The 20,984-nt window shown below is 36.2% G+C and overlaps 1 protein-coding gene across 2 annotated transcripts in view; it reads right to left on the reverse strand.

Moving 5' to 3' along the window:
• Window positions 1–20,984, reverse strand: part of smchd1 (structural maintenance of chromosomes flexible hinge domain containing 1) — a 206,849-nt gene that overhangs the window by 75,762 nt on the left and 110,103 nt on the right. For both annotated transcript variants that reach the window (XM_059979642.1, XM_059979634.1), the window contains 6 exons: window positions 18,497–18,645; window positions 16,121–16,209; window positions 15,892–16,010; window positions 7,884–8,051; window positions 4,698–4,823; window positions 1,626–1,705 (listed from right to left, as the gene is read on the reverse strand). In XM_059979642.1, the coding sequence (XP_059835625.1) occupies window positions 1,626–1,705; window positions 4,698–4,823; window positions 7,884–8,051; window positions 15,892–16,010; window positions 16,121–16,209; window positions 18,497–18,645 (731 nt within the window). The remainder of the gene's footprint in view (window positions 1–1,625; window positions 1,706–4,697; window positions 4,824–7,883; window positions 8,052–15,891; window positions 16,011–16,120; window positions 16,210–18,496; window positions 18,646–20,984) is intronic.

Raw genomic sequence — 20,984 nt, forward strand, 5'->3', positions numbered from 1 at the left:
ATATGGATTAACTACTCAATTTTCACCTGCTTATCTGAGGACACAAGTCTGAAAAGTGCAACAAAACTTCATGAAAATGTTTCATGCTGCACACTTGGCTCATGTCTCCAAGATTGAAAAAGAATTGGAAAGCTAAGTGAACAAATGTCAATGGCCCCTCCCAGGCCAACATCATGAACAGTGGGGTACTAACTACTCTGAACAGGCCATATTGTTTTTATGCTTGATAGATAGTTCTTATAATTTATTTATATTTCTATTTATTTAGAGAAATAGGGTAGAACAGGTCCTTCTGATCCAACAAGCTGCACTGCCCAATGACCCACCTATTTAACCCCAATTTACAATGACCAATTAACTTACTAATCCGTATGTCTTTGGTCTGTGGGAGGAAACCAGAGTTCCTTGGAGGAAACTCACTTGCTTATGGGTAGCAACCGAATGGTGCCAGAGGTTTTTGCCGACTTGGGCAACTTCTTCGAGTTCATCCAGAAACAGCTTAAATCTCCTGTTCTCATGAGTCTTTTCCCCCTTTTTAAGGTGGTTGGAATCTTGTGTGAGTCCATGATCTACAGCTGTGCTCAAACTGCATTCTTCACGAATGATGGATTCTCACTCTTTGGAATTTGCCGAGCACCCTACGCTTCCAGGAGTGGCTTGGAAGATGTGCACCTTCAGGGTGCAGGGCCCTGTCCCTGTGCATGACCCAGTTCCTTGTGGATGTTGCAAACCAAAGCATCATGGAACACTGAAATATCAAGGCAGCAGACATGGCTGTTGGAGGCCTCAGCACTCCAGCAGGTGAGAGAGCACATGATCTCTCCCTCGACCGTGAGAGTCCGCTGATTCTCAAGTTGAGGGAACTTAAAATAACAATAAAATAGTGAGCTACTAGCCATCCCTCTCGCTGTGGCAGGAACAATGCCTCTCTCCCCCTTGTTAGTGAGAGAGAAAGTCTGCTGAGATGTTGAAGTGATGGGATGGAGAGTAATTTTGACGGCTTACAGATCATGGTCTCTGGGGGCTTGCAATTGCTTGGTGGGAGGTGGGGACAAGTGGGGACGAGGGGGATGGTTGATGATTTGCAGCTGCTTGTGCATGGTAGGGGGGAGGGAAAGCTTTGGGGATAATTTTTTTTTTGTCATTCATTCATTCTTCGGTTTCTTTCTCCCCGTTTCATGCATATCTACGAAGAACATGGATTTCCGGTTGTATACTGTACACATCTGTGAAGATTAAATCGTAGCACTGAACTATGACAGCCTGAGCTATAATAACATTGTGCTAACAACTATGCTGTTATGGCACCCCACAGAATTTAGTGATGTAAATTCCCTGCAAATCCAAGTGGACAGTGAAAAAGATTAAAATTATGTGCTCAAAAACGTCTGGAGAAGTGCAACATTCTCATTCACTCCTGGGAGCCTCCAGACCATGACTACTAAAAGTGGAGGACTTTTTTTTGAGGTAGAATGAGAACCTTAAGGTTACACATTGGAAGCACACAACAGTTCTGTACAAATTGAGGAAAACACACAAATCATACATTTGCCTGTTTCATCAACATGTTTTTAAAAGGCTCAGAAGAAAAATACATGATACTTTTTTTTTTGCTTTAATCATACCTTGCTGCAAAAATTTGAAATAAGCCAAAGTTTGCCTTTCCACCTTCATCAGTTTTCTGCTGTTGTGGTGCTGGTGACAGCTGAAAAGAAAATAAATAATGATACAAGACTTAAGATTATTATTTATTTACTCTCTCAAAAACATAAGCTTGAAGAAATTCAAGTAAAATTCTTAACTTACTCATGATCAGTATAAAGTACAGCAAATGTATATTGTTGATTTATAAGGTTAGTATAGGATATAAACAAATCTGTACAATTGATCACCACCAAAAACACTGTTGGACACAAAAAATAGCAAACAATGTTTTGTAAGTTGGGCAAAGGGTAATTTAAGAAGACAAAGAATAAAAGTAGGCTGGCCTTTTCAGAAGCATCCAAGCTCTGCAATTCTTACATATCTACATTGCCCTTGTTCACCACATTATAAGAAGACTAAGTATTAGAAAGGTTAACAAATATTCATATGCTGAAAGTTGAACCTTTGCTAGTGTAGGGTTGGGTTTTACTTTCAAATAAAGGCTAAGGGCAGATCAAATTGAATTGTAAATAATCATAAGCAGCCTGCATCTCCTAAAAACATCTGCTTTGTTTGAAGAATTATGGGATCCTTCTAAAAGTGAGATTTTCTTTCTTCCTTTGCTCAAGAATTGAAGTGCCAGGTTTCTTTTTGGGAATGCAATTACAGCTGTAATTGTATTCTCAACCAAGATCGCTAAACCTACTACTTTCCCCAATTCTGTTCTTTCCTTCACCTGGTGCAAAACATTTTAACCCTCAATGCAAAGAGTTTTTTTCATACCAGGTTTGTGGACTTCACAGGCTGAGCCAGTATTTAACCGCCAAAACCCAATTGCTCAAGGTGGCGAAAAGCTGCCTTTTTGAGATACTTCAGTCCTTGAGGAGTGTGTATATCCACAATACTGTTATGTAGTGATGCTTCACTACGAGATGAACTCAACGCTTTCTATGCATGCTTTGAAAGGGCGAACACAACTACACCTGCGGTCTCTGTCTCGGAGGCTGATGTTAGGCTGTCTTTAAAAAGAGTGAACTCTCGCAAGGCGGAAGGTCCCAATGGAGTTCCTGGTAAGGCTCTGAAAACCTGTGCCAACCAACTAGAAGGAATATTCAAGGACATTTTCGACCTCTCATTGCAATGGGCAGAAGTTCCCACTTGCTTCAAAAAGGCAACAATTATACCAGTGCCTAAGAAGAATAATGTGGGTTACTTTAATGACTATTGCCCAGTAGCACTCACATTGACAATGATGAAATGCTTTGATAGGTTGGTCATTACTAGACTGAACTCCTGCCTCAGCAAGGACCTGGACCCATTGCAATTTGCCTATTGCCACAGTAGGTTAACAGCAGACACAATCTTAATGGCTCTCCACACGGGTTTAGACTACCTGGACAACACAAACACTTATGTCAGGATGCTATTCAACGACTATAGCTCAGTATTTAAAACCATCATTCCCACAATCTTGATTAGAAGTTGCAGAACCTGGGTCTCTGTACCTCCCTCTGCAACTAGATCCTCAACTTCCTAACCGAACGACCACAATCTGTGTGGATTGCTGATAACATATCCTCCTTGCTGACGATCAACACTGGCGCACCTCAGGGGTGTGTGCTTAGCCCACTGCTCTACTCTCTATATACACATGACTATGTGGCTAGGCATAGCTCAATTACCATCTATAAATTTGCTGACGATACAACTACTGTTGGTAGAATCTCAGATGGTGACGAGAGGACATACAGGAGTGAGATATGCTGATTAATGGCGTGGTGCCACAGCAACAACCTGGCACTCAACATAAGATGAAAGAGCCGATTGTGGACTTCAGTGAGGGCAAGACGAAGGAACACATACCAATCCTCCTAGAGGGTTCAGAAGTGGAGAGAATGAGCAGTTTCAAGTTCCTGGGTGTCAAGGTCTCTGAGGATCTAACCTGGTCCGAACATATCGATGTAGTTATAAAGAAGGCAAGATAGCAGCTATACTTTATTAGGAGTTTGAAGAGATTTGGCATGTCAAAAAATACACTCAAAAACTTCTATAGTTGTACCGTGGAGAGCATTCTGACAGGCTGCATCACTGTCTTGTATGGAGGGGCTACTGCACAGGACCGAAAGAAGCTGCAGAAGGTTGTAAATCTAGTCAGCTTCATCTTGGTTCTAGCCTACGAAGTACCCAGGCCATCTTTAGGGAGAGGTGTCTCACAGAAAGGCAGTGTCTATTATTAAGGACCTCCAGCACCCAGGGCATGCCCTTTTCTCACTGTTACCATCAGGTAGGAGGTACAGAAGCCTGAAGGCACACACTCAGTGATTCAGGAACAGCTTCTTCCACTCTGCCATCCAATTCATAAATGGACATTGAATCTCTGGACACTACTTCACTTTTTTTTAAAAACATAGTATTTCTGCTTTTGCACATTTTTAAAATCTATTCAATATAGATAATTGATTTACTTGTTTATTATTATATTTTTATTTTATTCTCTCTGCTAGATTATCTATTACATTGAACTGCTGCTGCTAAGTTAACAAATTTCATGTCATGTGCCAGTGATAATAAACCTGATTCTGATAGCAATCCAGGATTTTGCCTCATATATAGTGAGGGAATTGAAATACCTTTCCAAATCAGAATTGTATGTGGCCTACAGGACAATTTCCAGGCTTTTGCCAGTTTTATGCCTTTAACTAGAAGTTGCTGAAGTACTTCCTGTCAATGTGAATACTGCCACTATCCTGTGTTGGTGGTGAAGTAAGTGAAAAACTGTGGATGGAGTCTCTCTCAAGCAGGTTATGTCCTGTATGACATTGAGTTTGCTATACATTTTGCTTCTATCAGTGCCTGTCATACCCTATCAATGCCAGACACTTTATTAAAATTGTTCCTAATTTTTCGCTACATAGATGTTGACTGACATGATAATTCTCAGTCTCAATTCATATAGGTATATTCAGAATGTGTTTTAATTGCATTTTATTGTTTGTGCACTGTAACCAAGTAAGCATATATTCTAGAAATTTTTATATCAACTAATTACTTACCTTTATTCCACTATCCTTTAACAGGAAAGCTTTAATCATTGGTTCAGGAGATGGATTCTTCCAAGCATCACAAAGTTGCACAATCAAAGGCTTATTAAGTTTTTGACCATTTACCACTGTGATGGGCTAAAAATAAAAATGTACAACTCAGGCAAAAAGATAAGAAACAATTGCCTTGATCACTAAGATTCAAGCAAGATGTCTACAGAAACAAACTGAAAAGAAGATGTCAAATTGGTTCAGTTATTTTTGTTCACCTCCAAAAAACAAACTAATGCATTCAGTTGGAACACAAGACTTCAATATATCTAAAGTCTTGATCCATTATTAGTTCATTATAGCTACTGTCGTTCATAAGTCAAGCAATAGAAGTTATTCCTGATAATATTCCTGAGTATTAATCTAAGCTGGGAGAACTTCCAGAGCATTAAAGTGGATAAAACCCTGGGGCCAGACAAGAGAGTATCCTTGGTCTTTGTGGGATGCTTGAAACAAAACTGTGAAGTCCTGCGTGGAGACATCTGCTTCATCATTAGCCACTGATGATGAATAGTTCCTAAGTACTGCAATGTGGCTAATGTTATTTGAAAAGGGTAGCAAATACAGGCCAGGAAGCTACAGGCTACTCAGCCTGACAACAACAGTGGGGAAGTTCCTATTAGGAATTAAGGACAGGACCTATCAGCATTTGAATAGTGTGATTAGGACAAGTCACTATGGCTCTGTGCATAGGAAGTCAAGCTTCACAAACTTATGGCATTATTTTTGAAGAGACAACCAAAAAGAAGATTCATGAGAGTAGGGAAGTTGTATTTTGTTTATTTGGGCCATAGCTAGGCCTTCAACAAGAGCCCGCATGATCAGCTGCTCTGGAATCCAGGGAGAGTTAGTTAGGAATATTTGGAATTGGCTCAGAGGTTGGAAGCAGAGGGTGGTGGTTGAAAGTTGTTTCTCAGAATGAAGGTTGGTGACTAGTGTGCCTAAGGCTTTAGTGCTTGAACACATTATCAGTTATTTACATAAATGATTAGGAAGAGTGAAGAACAGATTTATGAGGATGTTGCCAGGACTAGATTAAAAGGGAGAGGTTGTCCAGGCTGAGTTTTGGAACATAGGAGAATGAAGGGCGACTTTATGGAAATGTTTAAAATCATGACAGGCTGAGATAGGGTGGATTGCAACTCTTTGTCCAGGGTGGGTAAGTCCTAAACTAGGGGACACAGATTTAATTTGTGGGAGAAAAGATTTAAAAAGGGATCTGAGGGTAACCTTTTCATACAACAGGTGGTGAATGTATGGACCAAGTTCCCAGAAGCAGTGGTTGAGGCAGGTACAATAGTATCAGAAGCACTTGGAGAAATACATAGCATTTTGTGACTTAGAGGGGTATGTGATGAATGCAAGGAATTGGACTAGCTGGGTGGGCACAGTGACTAACTGGTTAGGCCAAAGGATCTTTACTTGTGCTGTATTGACTCTAATTATCTGTCAGTCTCTGTTACAGTGTGAGAGTGTGGGTTTCATTCTGTATTTGTCAGTCTCTGATACAGTGTGACAGTGTGGGTTTCATTCTGTTATTGCTGACATCCTGCTCCAGATGAAGTTTGAAATTATTATACTTTAAAGTTACTCAATTATTTATTGTGTTTCTGATGTCCCATAATTATATTTTACATTGCTTTTTAGTTACGCACTTTAATATGATTGGATTCTGTGACTAGTGCTGTTGCACAGGGATCTGTAACAGGACCCTTGCCGTTCATGATTTGGAGCTGGATGTAGGTGGCAAGATGAGTTAGTCTTCAGATGAAACTAACACTGATGGAAATGTAGACAGAGTAGAGGGTATTCTAAGGCTACAGAGTAATATTAATGAAAAAGACTGGGAAATCTCAAATGGAGTTTGTGATGCAATGATAATGAGAGTACTAATGAGACTAGATACACAATAAATGGTGGATTCCTAGGGAGAGTGGGACCTTAGTATGCATGTCTAAAGGTGCCAGGTCTCATTGGTTAAGAAGGCATATGGGATGCTGGACTTCATTGGTCAGGACAGTGAATACAAGATCAGGCATGTTGTGGTCCAACTTTATGAAACATTGGTCAGACCTCAGATATTCTGGTTACCATACTAAAGGAAGGATGTGATAGAACCGGTGAGGATACAGAGGAGATGTACCAAGATGTTGCCAGGGACATAATGTTTCAGTTGAGGAGAGAGAATGAAAAAGCTCTGTTGTCCCTGGAGAAGAGGAGGTTAAGAGGAGGGGTATATCAGGCGATTGAGGGGTATAGATGGGAATGTATTTTCTCCACCTACCCTATTTCAAAGGTTTAGCAGATTTTAGAAGGATCATTTTCAGAGAGTGGGCTGAATCTAGAACGTATCACTGGATAGAGTGGTGATTGCAGAAGCGCTGACACCATTTAAGCGTCTAGACGCCAGGCAAACACTTGAATCATTGAGCCAAGGGCTGGAACATGGGATTATTGTGAATGGGTGTCCACTGGGGAATAGAATGGCCTTATATGTGTTATATAATTTTAAAAAATCAGAATGATGGAGACAAAGCAGTAAATATTACTCAACATTTAAAGTTGACAAAGCTGGGTGTAAGGATTTTACAGGCAAAGTTTCAAGGGCAAGGTCTCCTGCACATGCCCTGCTAAAAGTTGTATTCTGTGTACATACTTTGATAATAAAAGTACTTTATAATACTACCACTAGAATTCTAGATAACTTTGCACTGGAGCCTAGAAAATAGCTAACTGGCTGTTAGGAGACAGTGAACACAATTCCATTTAAGGATACTGGTCCATGAGATCAATCTTGTTAATCTCTATAGATTTCATTTTTGTGCAGCTTTATTTTGGGTTACCAAGCTATTTAATCTTTCGTAACACACATAAAATGCTGGAGAAACTCAACAGGTCGGGCAGCATCTGTGGAAATGAATCAACTGTTGAGATTTCAGGCTAGGACATTTAGGGAATGAAAGGGGAAGATGCCAGAATAAGAAGGTGGTGGCGGGTGGCGGAGGAAGAGGACAAGGTAGAAGAGTGGGGGGGAAGGCAGGTGGGTGGGAGACGGTGGATGTAATAAGAAACTGAGAGGTGATAGCTAGAAAAGGCAAAGGGATGAATATTCATATATTTACGGTAATCTAACTACTTTAATTTTACCTCTTCTGTATTTCCCAGGTCAAGGTTAGAAATCTGGGTTGGAGGTCCTGCAGTCAGATGAATTCTTACATAGTCTACAAATTCACGCCAAGCAAAACAAATTTCTTTGTGGCCAGTGCGTCCTGGTAAAAACTTTATTCCCCGAACAACCATATGCTGGTTATTTTCCTGAAAGTAGTAAAAGAATGATGAGCTCAGAATCATATAGAAGCTATCATATAACTGTAGATACATCATGTATACATAGAAAAGTTTAAGACACTTAATTAAGAAAGCTACAACTGAAGATATTTGAATGTTAATAAGCCAAAATTAGTATTGTCAATGATTTTATTCTTTCTTTTTCAATCTTTTTATTAAGTTTCATATATATATAAAGAAAAACATAACATAATAATGAATAGGTTATGAATACAATAGACTTGAAATTACATTTATAAGAAGATAATAATATTCTATTAAAACATCAACAAAGTACATTAATCAATCAAGTCTGTATAACTACATATGAAAAAAAACAAAAATAATCATCGAAAAAGAAAAAAGAATTAAAAGTAAGTAAAAGGAAATGTATATTGATAAAAAAAGCACTAAACTAAACTAACATGGGCAATAGTAACAGTTTATAAGTATGTGATAGTGTCAAAAAAAACTCCGGAACTCCATACCTGAACAAGAATAAGCAGAAAGAAGGTCTGGAAAAGGTCAGATTAATTCATATGGAAATGTCGAATAAACGGTCCCCAAGTTTCTTCAAATTTGACTGATGAGTCAAAAATAGTGCTTCTGATTTTTTCTAGGCTTAGATATGAAATAGTTTGGGAAAGCCACTGAGACGTGGTAGGAGGATTTACTTCTTTCCAGTTTTGTAATATAGACCTTCTGGCCATTAATGTTACAAAAGCAATCATTCGTCTGATTGAAGGGGAAAACTGAATACCATCCTCATTTGGTATACCAAAAATTGCAGTAATGAAATGAGGTTGTAAATCGGTATTCCAAATAGAAGAAATGGTAACAAATATATCCTTCCAATAGTTATGTAAAGTGGGACATGACCAAAACATGTGGGTCAATGAAGCCACTTCTAGATGACACCTGTCACATTGAGGGTTAATATAAGAGTAAAATCGAGCAAGCTTATCTTTAGACATATAAGCTCTATGTACAATTTTAAATTGTATTAAAGCATGTTTAGCACATATTGAAGAGGAATTAACCATTTGTAAAATTTTTTCCCATTTATCAGTTGAAATATTATATAAGTTCTTTTTCCCATTCTTGTTTAATTCTATCTGATATTTCTGGTTGTATCTTCATAATCATATTATAAATAAAAGCTACTAATCCCTTCTGACAAGGGTTTAAGGTAAAAATCAAATCTGAGAAATCCACTGAAGTTGAATTGGGAAAAGATGGTAGAACTTTATGTAAGAAATTTCTGATTTGTAGATATCTGAAAAAAATTAGATTTAGGTAATTTAAATTTGTTGGAAAGTTGGTCAAAGGACATCAAAGTATCTTCAAAAAAAAGATCACGAAAACATTTTATACCTTTCCTTTTCCATATGCTAAAAGCTTGATCTGTCCAGGAAGGTTTGAAAAAAAAATTAAGTAAGATAGGGCAATCAAGAACAAAGTTTTTCAGAGTAAAAAACTTACGAAATTGAAACCAAATTCGTAATGTATGTTTGATAACAGGATTAGATATCTGTTTATTGAATTTAACTAAATCAGCAGGAAGAAAAGAACCAAGAACAGAGAATGTACCTCGTTACATTCCAAATTTACCCACTGCGGGCGCAGTGGTGAATCCAAATCTAATTTCCAATACATTAAGTTACGAATATTATTTGCCTAATAATAAAATCTAAAATTAGGTAAAGCTAAACCACCATCTTTTTTAGATTTTTGTAATTGTTTTTTTACTTAACCTGGGGTTTTTATTTTGCCACACAAATGAGGAAATTTTTGAATCAATGTTGTCGAAAAAAGATTTGGGAATAAAAATTGGTAAGGCTTGAAATAAGTATAAGAATTTCGGTAAAATCATCATTTTAATAGCATTAATCTGACCAATTAATGATAAGAATAAGGGAGAGACCATCTTGTAGTAAGTTGTTGAATTTGATGAAGCATAGGTAAAAAATTCAGTCTAAATAAATCTTTATATTTCTTGGTAATTTTTATACCTAAATAGGTAAAGTTATCAGTAACAACTTTAAATGGTATCCTGTCATTCAATAAAGTTTGTGCGTTTAAGGGAAATAATTCACTCTTATCCAAGTTTAGTTTATAACCAGAAAAGCTACCAAATTGAGCCAACAAGAATAAAATAGCGGGAATAGACCTGTCAGGATCAGAAATATATAACAGCAAGTCATCAGCATAAAGTGATAATTTGTATAACTTCTCATTACGGGTAATACCAAAAATATTAGGAGATTCACGAATAGCAATGGCTAAAGGTTCTAATGCGATATTAAATAATAAAGGACTTAAGGGACAACCTTGTCTCGTACCACGAGATAATTGAAAAAAAGAGGATCTATAATTATTTTTAAGAACAGAAGCAACAGGTTTATAATATATTAATTTAATCTATGATATGAAGTTGGGACTAAAATTAAAATTTCTCAATGTATTAAATAAGTATGTCCATTCAACTCTATCAAAAGCTTTTTCAGCATCTAATGAGATAACACATTCTGGGATTGTGGGTGATGAAGTATAAATTATATCAATCAATTTTCTAACATTAAAAAAGGAATACCGATTCCTAATAAAACCAGTTTGATCTACTGAAATAATCTGTGATAGTACCTTTTCTAATATAATGGCTAAAATTTTTGTAAGAATCTTAGAATCTACATTTAATAATGATATAGGGCGATAAGATGCACATAAAGTAGGATCTTTATCTTTTTTAAGAATTAGAGAGATAGTAGCTTCATAAAAAGATTGAGGTAATCTCTTCTTAGCAAACGCATCATTAAAGATTTCACATAACCAAGGGGAAAGCAAAGAAGAAAAAGTTTTAAAAAATTCTACAATATAACCATCAGGGCCAGGAGCTTTCCCTGAATTCATTGATGAGATAGCCTCTCCTATTTCGGCCATAGACATAGAAGCATCTAACAAGCTACGATCTTCATCTATCAGTTTAGGAATATTCAAATTGTTAAAAAAATTATCCATCATAGACAGGTCACCATCAAATTCTGATTGATATAAAGATTTATAAAAATCTTGAAAAGTATTATTGATTTCTTTATGATCAGTAGTTAAATTACCGTCTTGTTTACGAATTTTAATAATTTGTCGCCTAGTCGAAATAGCTTTTAATTGATTAGCTAACAGTTTACCAGTTCGATCACTGTGAATATAGAATTGAGCCCTGGTCCTAATTAACTGATTTTCAATTGAAGAAGATAACAGTAAACTATGTTCCATTTGAAGCTCAACTCTCTTCTTATAAAGTTCTTTGGTAGGAGTCACGGAATAAATCTTATCAATTTCCTTAATTTTATCCACTAATAAAGCAATATCTAAATATCTTTGTTTTCTTTTACCAACGGAATATGAGATAATTTGTCCACGGATAAAAGCCTTAAAAGAATCCCAAAGTATTCCTCTGTCGATTTCTTCAGTATAGTTTGTTGAGAAAAACAAGTCAATTTGCTGTTTTATGTAGGTGATAAATTCTGGGTCTTGAAGCAAAGTAGCGTTAATGTCTCCAAGATCTAATATTATTGGAAAAGTCCGAAATCTTAATAGGTAACTTCAAAGGTGCATGATCCGAAATAGTAATAGAATCATATTTACAATCAATAACATCCGTTAATAACCGATGATCAATAAGAAAATAGTCAATTCTAGAAAAGCTATGATATACATGTGAAAAAAATGAAAATTCTTTATCTTTAGGGTTCAAAAACCGCCATATTTCAGTGATTCCTGAATCAACCATAAAAGAATTAATAAGTAAGGCTGATCTATTCGGAAGAGTATGGATAGGTTTAGATCTATCCATCGAAGGATTCAAACAACAATTAAAATCTCCACCCATTATCAACATATATTCATTTAGATTAGGACGGGAAGTAAATAAACGTTTAAAAAATTCAGGGCAGTCAAAGTTTGGAGCATAAATATTAACTAGAACCACTTTTCGACTAAAAAGTGAACCAGTTATCAACAAAAATCTGCCCTGTGGATCAGAAATAATTTCTTGATGTGTAAACGAAATTGAGGGGTCTATAATTTTGGCGGTACAATTCGAGTGAAATTGTTGCCCCTTCCAGAACCTAAAAAAACACTGATTATCCTCCCTCCTAATATGGGTCTCCTGTGCAAAAATAATATTAGCGTTCAATCTATGGAATACTTTAAATATTTTTTTACGTTTAATCGGATGATTTAAACCATTAGTATTCCAAGAAATAAAGTTAATAGATTTATCCATCATGCCAATATTTGTTGTGTATATCATAAAAGGTTACAAAGACACATAACCCATAATTCAGGAAGAAGGAAAATTGATTCAGGAGCAACCGGAGAACATGACACCTCAACAATATTAATAATTTAAAGTCGGCCCATAGACTAAAAGCAAAAAAATAAAAATCGAAAGCGTGAAAAAAGATCCCTCCCCCCTCCCTTTGAAAGAAAGCCAAGCGGCAGGCGCATAATCTAATACTAACATTACCCCCATTTCAAGATGGCAGCTCCATAAAAAGATTTAAAAAAAAACTATGTAACACCCAGATTTAAATATAGGGTTGCAAAAAAAATATATATATATCAGTCAGAGTGAAAAAACTAATATAATAAAACAAACAATCATTAATAAAAAAGATATTACACTTTTAAATTTTAATGTTTATACTTTTTATAATCTTTAATCTTTAAAATCTTTATAATCTTTAAAAAAAATTCTATATTCAAATACAAGAAAAATGACGTTTCATAAGCAAAGGCTTATGGGAAGAAGAAACGACATTTTGAAAAGCCATATTACAAAATACAAATGTAAGTTCAGCAACCTATTAAAAGAAATTTAATTAAAAAAAAGTTATCAAAGACACTACAACATATATAAAAAAAAGAACAAAAAGTCCAAAACATTCGTCCCATTTCTAAGTACAGGCAAACAAATAAATGCTTACAGAAAACAAAGTCTTACGGGAAAAAGAAACGACATCTTGAAAAAAAAAGTAAATCATTATTACAAAATATAAACGTATATATCCAAAACAGAAAAAAGAATAAAAAAAAGATATTATAAAAATTAAAAAGAGCATCTATAAACAATGATGATAGTAAAAAAAAAAACAGACCCGTAGATCAGGATAAGAAGTTATAACCCAGCTTCATAGGTTAAAACTTAAAATAGAAAGATATCCTCTCTCCGAAAAATCTTCAACGTAACACATAGTTCAGGTTGCACTAGAAGATCGATATTCTTCAACAAATTTCTTCGCTTCTTCCGGAGTGTTAAAAAATTGCTGACTGTTGTCGTTCAGCGTAATTCTAAGCTTCGCTGGATACATTAAAGCTTGTTTAAGTCCAATCGAGTGAATCTCTGCCATCACTGGTTTAAAAGCGATTTTCGCTCTCATTACTTCGAACGAATAATCTTCAACAATTCAAAATGTGTTGCTATTGTGAGAAATCATACCTTTTTTACGAGCTAATCGAATTAAAAGCTCTTTCTCCCGAGGATAATGAAGGCGAACAATCACCGCTCGTGGTTTAACACTCGTAGCCGAAAACCTCGCAACTCTGTGAGCGCGGTCGATAACAGGTTTAGCTTGCAAACCTTCACCACCGAAAATTTCCCACAGTAATTTAGAGAAAAATTCAGTTAAATCACCGGACTCAACTTTTTCGGGAAACCCGATGATTCGCAAGTTCTGTCTGCGAGATCGGTTTTCGAGATCAGTAATTTTCAACTTATACTGATCTACTGTTTTAACAGTCGATTGTATCTTCTTGTCCAGTGCTTCAATTGTACATACTTTTTCACAAATTAATTTTTCAAGAGTCGTAAACTTATCTTCATGCCGCTGAATATCCGATGCCTGCGATTGAAGCTTATTATCAAGCGATCTAACAACTCCTTCAAGTTCAGTCACTTTCGTGGTAAGCTTGTTTTCCAAACTTGCCAGTTTACTTTCCAAACTAGTTGCTTTACTTTCCATTTTACTTTCCAGCTTGCTTTCCAAACTTGCAAGTTTAGTATCCAGTTTAACGTCCAGAAGATTAGAAATTGCGTCGATAGATAAAGGCTCCTTAGACGATTTCTTGCTTGTAGCCATTTTAAGTTTGACAGAATTAGGTCAAATATAGTTTTAGGAAAAAAAAAGTTAATCGGAAGTATCAACTCATATGATTAAGTTCGAAAAGATTTGATTAAAGGGTGATTATAGTTGAAAAAATAAAGAGCGCCTAGAAGGCAGATGTTTACGTCGCCATCTTGAAACTCCACCCCAATTATTTTATTAACAAACCATAGAACACTACAGCACAGAAAATAGGCCATTCAGCCTTTTTAGTCTGTGCTGAAACTTTATTCCACTAGTCCCATTGACCTGCACCCAGTCCATAACCGTTCAGACCTCTCCCATCCATGTACTTACCCAAGTTATTCTTAAAACTTAAGAGTGAGCCTGCATTTACCATGTCAGATGGCAGCTTGTCCCACACTCCCACCACTCTCTGAGTGAAGAAGTTCCCCCTAAATCTTTCCACTTTCACCCTAAAACCATATCCTCTTGTATTTATCTCTAAGTTGTCAAAGTTATACTTAAGAATTTGGACTTATACTGTGATGGATTTTAAAAGTTTAATTCTGAATAGAGCACATCAAATCATGCCATCCAAATGCTGGACATAGAGCCCAGCACACTTCTGTACATTCAACATACATACAGCCATATACATAAGCATTTGGGAGACTGGTAGAATGGATTTTCAAGCTGGTGTAGGCATCTTCTGCCCAGTACGAACACTCTTTGCAGCTGTGTTTTTGATTGTGAACTATTGAAGTTAGGACAGAAAAGGCGATGCCATAGGGTTGTTTTTGTGACTAGGTGCCTGTGATTAATGGCACTCCCTGAGGATTTGTGGAAAGTCTCCTGTTGTTTATAACATACATGAATGATTTAATTATGGATGTAGGTGGTACAAGTTTACAGATGACTATAAGACTGGAGTTGCTGATGGTGTGGGAAGCATTCTTTGGCCCCCGCGGTGATATCAACATATTTGTGAAATGACCGCAAAATGGCAGATGGAGTTTATTCTAGATAAATGCAAGGTGATGCACTTTGGGAGCTTTGCTGAAACTAAGACATAGAGCATCAATGCTAAGTTCTTAAAAAAAGCATTGAGGGGATGAGAGGCCTCGGTGCGCAAGTCCAACGATCCTTGAAGTTGCAGCACAACGTAATAAATGGTTAAGACATATCAATGCTCGCCTATTTAGAATGGAGATTCTGCTCCAACCTTATGAAACACTGATCAGGCCTCATCTAGAGTATCGTGGTCGCCACTGGAAAGATAATGCTACAAAGGGTGCAGAGAAAACTCAACGAGATGCTTCCGGGATAGAGCATTTTAGTTATGAGGGGAGGCCTAGGCCAGGCCTACTTTCCCTGGAGTGAAGCTTGTAAGGGACAATGACTAAAGTATATGTGAGTATGAGAGGGATATATAGTGTAGATTTCAGGCATCTTTTTTTCTCCTCAGAAGGTGAATAAAAGCAGGGGACCTAGATTTAAGATAAAATGTAAGAAATTCATCCAGAGTGTGTAGTTACCTCGAATGCACAACCATGGAGAGAGTGGTAAATGCAGAGTTGCTAACACATTTAAGGCTAAATTCTAACTTATAAATAACTACAATATTATGGATTTTTTTTTTGCAAAAGCACAAGCTTATTTTTTTTCTATCAAATATTACCTAGAAAAAAAGAGACGGGCAAAAATAAATATAGATGCTTTACCTGCCAAATGATTTTTAATGAATTCTTGTCGAGTCCGTCAGCAGCCACACCCAGTAAGTTTATACAAGAGGATGTTAGATTCTGAATATGATTGCCATGTCGATCAGTAAGCATTGCATCTAAAATCAAAAAATTATTTTACATCAAGATGAACTTCAACTTTATATTGACATTTCAAAAAATTACATGAATGATCAAGCATACAATGTTACAATGAAACAAAACTTACATATTTCTCCTTGTAGTTCTTCACCCATCTGGACAGTGCTTAATCCTTTCAAAGAACATTTCAAAAGCTTGGGTTCATCTGGCTGTGGTCTTTAAAAAATGAATTGCAACATATTAAATTAAAGTTAGAATTTTCTTCAGCTGACTCAAAGGGCAGAATGGCCTAATTTGCTCTTATGTCTTACGGTTTTAACTACACATCTCCAAGACTCCAGCTTCTAGCATCCTAAGCCAGCATAGTTCAATTTAAAATTTAATTTATAAATACAGCTCAAAAGCTCTGTTTTCTAGGGAAATGTTCTCATGCTACAATAATCAGTTGATTCTATATATGTTATTTACTTTCTGGCCTCAAACATGACTACAATGCTTGGGTTTCTTCTACTTCATACCTTTACTTACTTTTCTTTCTCTTATACCCCCTCCCAACCTTGTCTTATATACAATTCAGCTATATTCCTTTATTATACATCTCCTATATGAAGGATAAAATATTTTTAAATTAAGGACCAGCTATAAAGCATCTGGCAAACTTGTAAAAGGCATACATCGTATCTTTTTGTATATAGTGGATTCTGATTAATTGGGCCATCAGTTAATCAGGGCAACTGCTTATTTGGGACAACTTTTAAAGAACAAATACTAATCGAGAAAATAGTTGTGTTTCCCTTCATTATTTGGGACACTATGCCACTAATTGGGACAGGAAACTGTTCTGAACAACTTCTAAATAGTGTTAGTCACATGAACTTGTGTGGCCATTAGACATCACACCATTAACAATTTTTAAAATGCATCAGTTACACGTTTGACTTAACGACATGAACAAGTTAGGACTACAAAGAGCTTGGACGCATTGACAACCATCCTAAATATTACAATGAAAAAGACAATTTGGAAGATGCAGGCTGTCTATTATCCCCACTAGGTGTCTGTGCTAATACTGTTCACTTGCAGTCAATCAAAAGAACACAGAAGTGTGTTGGTGTGTGTTGTAACCAATAACAACAGTGAAACTTGTGAGTTTTTGAAGTGGAAAAGCCAGTAGTACGAGTAGTCATCACAAATTGATGTCTTCCTTGGTAGCAGTGGATAACCATGACTACTTCTGCGCCTTGTCATGCCCTTCGCTCACCACAAAGTACTGTAGAACTACCTCTTCACTAGAGGAGCTACCCCTGCCTGGATACCCCATACACTGCAGAATTCACAGAATTAATCCTTCTGTTAATAACTATAAGAACTAATACACTTTTACTGTACTGTAGCAAGATTGGTAGTGTTCTAATTCAGTATTCCATTTAAATGCATAATTTGTTACTCAGTTAAATAGTTTGTCTTTTTTTTATATACCTTTTTTAACTATAAAGGGGAGGCTGCTTAATTGGGCCAAAATGTACTGGTCCTGATGTGTCCCAATTAACTGGAATCCACTGTATTAGAATAAGAGGGGGAAAAACCACACAGCATGACAGAATATACAAAATTTACATAGATTCTAAAACTGTTATTAAATTTCTACAATGTAAATACTCTGGGTAAAATAAATGGAATAATCTAAGCATTTGCTTGAGACCTCGTGCGATTTTGAGAAAAACCTACCATGTGGATTGACTAACAGGTAACTCACATAGATGGGTGCAATGATCTGAATAGCTGAGTAGGGTTATTGTACCAGAACTCCATGTACATTGATTTTTGGAGCAGCTAGTCAACACACATTAGGGCAAAATTTCATCCATTTATGAGCTGCTGGCGGTGGCAGAAATGATAGGGTCTTTTAAGAGACTCCTGGATGGCTACATGGAGCTTAGAAAAATAGAGGGCTATGGGTAAAGCCTAGGTAGTTCTAAGGTAGGGACATGTTCAGCACAGCTTTGTGGTCCGGAGAGCCTGTATTGTGGTGTAGATTTTCTATGTTTCGATAATAGTATTGCTAATTACCAACATATTAATACTGTTCCTGAATAAATACCTGTATACCTCCAATACAAGTTACTGAATATTTGAAAACAAAGTCAGACAGCATTTGCAGAAGAAAATTATTTTCTAAATACTTTGCACTCCTAATAGAGGCTACCTAACTTGTAAGGATTAACATTTATTGCTTTTATTGGATAGGTACTTGAGGCACGATTAAGGTTTGCAGTGAATAAATGAAATAATATTGTCTGTGAGAATAGAAATTCATCTATTCCAATATTTTTGAGAAACAGTAGGCTTTTCATAAATTAAAATGAAGTGAAGAATGGGGAAGGTATTTTCGAGTGTCTAATCCATACTTTGTAGTTCATACAGAGTAATTTATACAAATACATCTAAATGGAAAGCACATTGATCTGACTGGTAAGGACAAGATAAAGGCTCCTTTGCTTACTTTACTGTAAAAGCACTCTCCAGTGAAACATGATCATCTTGGTATGATACCTGACAGTAACGAACATCCTTAACAGAGCTAGGTACTTTTACATCAGGCAATAACCCTTGAATTAAATGTTCTCTATTTATACGTGGTGTCCAGTTGACCTAAAATATAAAATAATTAAGCACCTGGTTAAAGAAAAAAAGAGCAAAACTTCCATGCAGTGTTAAAATAAACCATTGATTTGTATGTCCAATTATTTTAAACATAAATTATATTAAGTTCATATCGTACTGGAAAAGTTATAAGAAATGTGATTCTATTGAACTTGATTGATTTTTCATGAATGTAAAATTGATACAGATAAATGCGAATAGGTGTTCAAAGTGATGATGACATTGAAATGTCACCATCACAAAATGAGTGCAAAACAGTATGAATTTGCTCTAATTAACTGAAAGGACAATATATTAAAAAAAAGCCTAATAACAGGAATTGGAATTGAGCAATTTATGTGTTGAAACGTTTGATCTATGATGCTTTCAAAAAGACTGAATACTATATAATAAAAAATCTTAAAATTCTAACCAGGCAAATTCAGATGTGGGCAGATAAATGGCAGATGAAATTTAATCTATGTAAAGTAATACATAAAAGAAGTAGAAGTATGAGATATTAACATACCATAGGTGGTCTTGAGTTAGAAAGTGCACAGTATGAGAGGGATTTGGGTGCCCTGGAATACTCATCACTATCAACATCTAGACAATGCACAGAGGCAATTAGGGAGGCTAATAGAATGCTGACAAAATGAAAATTATGAAAGGGATAGATAAGATAGAGGCAGTAAAGTCATTTCCACTGGCTGGTGAGATTAGAATTAGGGGACAGAGCCTCAAGATTTGGGGTGTAGATTTGGGATGGAGATGAGAAGGAACTGCTTTCCCAGAGAGTGGTGAATCTGGTATTCACTGCCCAATGAAGCAGTGGAAGCTACCTCCATAATATACTTGAGACATGGTTGGATAGATTTTTGCATAGTTGGGGAATTAAGGGTTATGGGGAAGTAGGTGGAGATGTCCATGGCCAGATCAGGCATGATCTTAGTGTACGGCAGAGCAGGCTCCACAGGCCAGATGGCCTACTTCTGCTCCTATTTCTTACAATGTGCTCAGTAGAATTCAGTGGAGGCCACACCATGAATATTTTGTGAGGGATGTGAAGGCACTGGAGAGAGCCCAGAGAAGGACTAGACTCATTCCAAGTCAGCAGGGTATGAGCTATGAAGAAGATTGAAAGAAGTAAATTTTTTTTAGCCTAAGTGGATGTAGAATGAGAGGAGACATGATAGAAGTGTTCGAAATCATTAAGGATATAAGTAGATGCCAGCTGCTACTTCAAAATTCATCCATCAAAGTCAAGGGGCCATAGGTGGAGACTGGTTAAAGGAAGCATTTCTTTACACAGCGAGTTGTGGACACATGGAACAAACTACCTAGTTGCGTAGTTGAAAGTAGTACCTTAGATAATTTCAAATCTAAACTCGACAATTATTTCAACACACTATGTGAATAGGAATTTGGCAAGCTTTGTTGGGCCGAACTCTTGTCAAAAACTTTCTGATGTCCGAATGAATTTCGAAGACAGGATACTGCACAATGCAGAGCAAGGACATGCATCTGAAACAGACACCTACTGACTGGAATGAGTGAATTTGCTTTCAAAGTATCAACCAAATGAAACCAAAGAAGGAGTAAAACAAACCCTGGGGTCTGTATTTGTTCAACAGAATAGGTCTGTTTTAAGGCTGAAAGAGAGAAAAATATAAACCAACCTGAAGGAATTTGTTGAAGTGTGTTACGTTGGTGGTGAGTAGGAAGAGATTTGAAGATTCGACAATTAAGCTTATAAACAGCCAGTAAACAAATTACAGATAGTTTCAAAACAGGGCTATCAGGAGTGAAAGAATTAAGTGCCATGAATTTATATCTGCATATTTACAATAAGTAGCTAAAAGCAGGGTCACCACATGTAATACTGAGGAACAAACAGGCTGGTAAGGTAGATAAATGGGATTTACTGAGATCAAAGGTAATGAGACAATAAAAGAAACAGATAGAAATTAAGCTAATTGCTATTAATGGCGGGGACAGTAGTGCATATGTGCACATGATATAACGAAAGAGACCTGAATTTTATAATAAAGTCAGGAAGGAAAATAAACACAATGTTTACCATTTTTCCTTTAAAACTAAACAGAATTTAACCAAAAGATTATATAATTCTGTCCAATATTCTACTGCAGGGAATCCAGGAATACAGATCAGTGAAGGAAAGAACAATCAAAGGAATATTAATTTCAAACATTTCTTGTCATCTACATTTTGTTTTGAGTTTGATATCTCTATTTTCAGGAAATAAGAACCAAGGAAAATACCTAATTTCAGAATCTTTACTGATTAATTCAATCTCAATAATTTATTGATATTATGACTGTTTCAAT

This window comes from Hypanus sabinus, chromosome 1 (assembly GCF_030144855.1).
Source record: "Hypanus sabinus isolate sHypSab1 chromosome 1, sHypSab1.hap1, whole genome shotgun sequence".
Taxonomy (NCBI): Eukaryota; Metazoa; Chordata; class Chondrichthyes; order Myliobatiformes; family Dasyatidae; genus Hypanus; species Hypanus sabinus.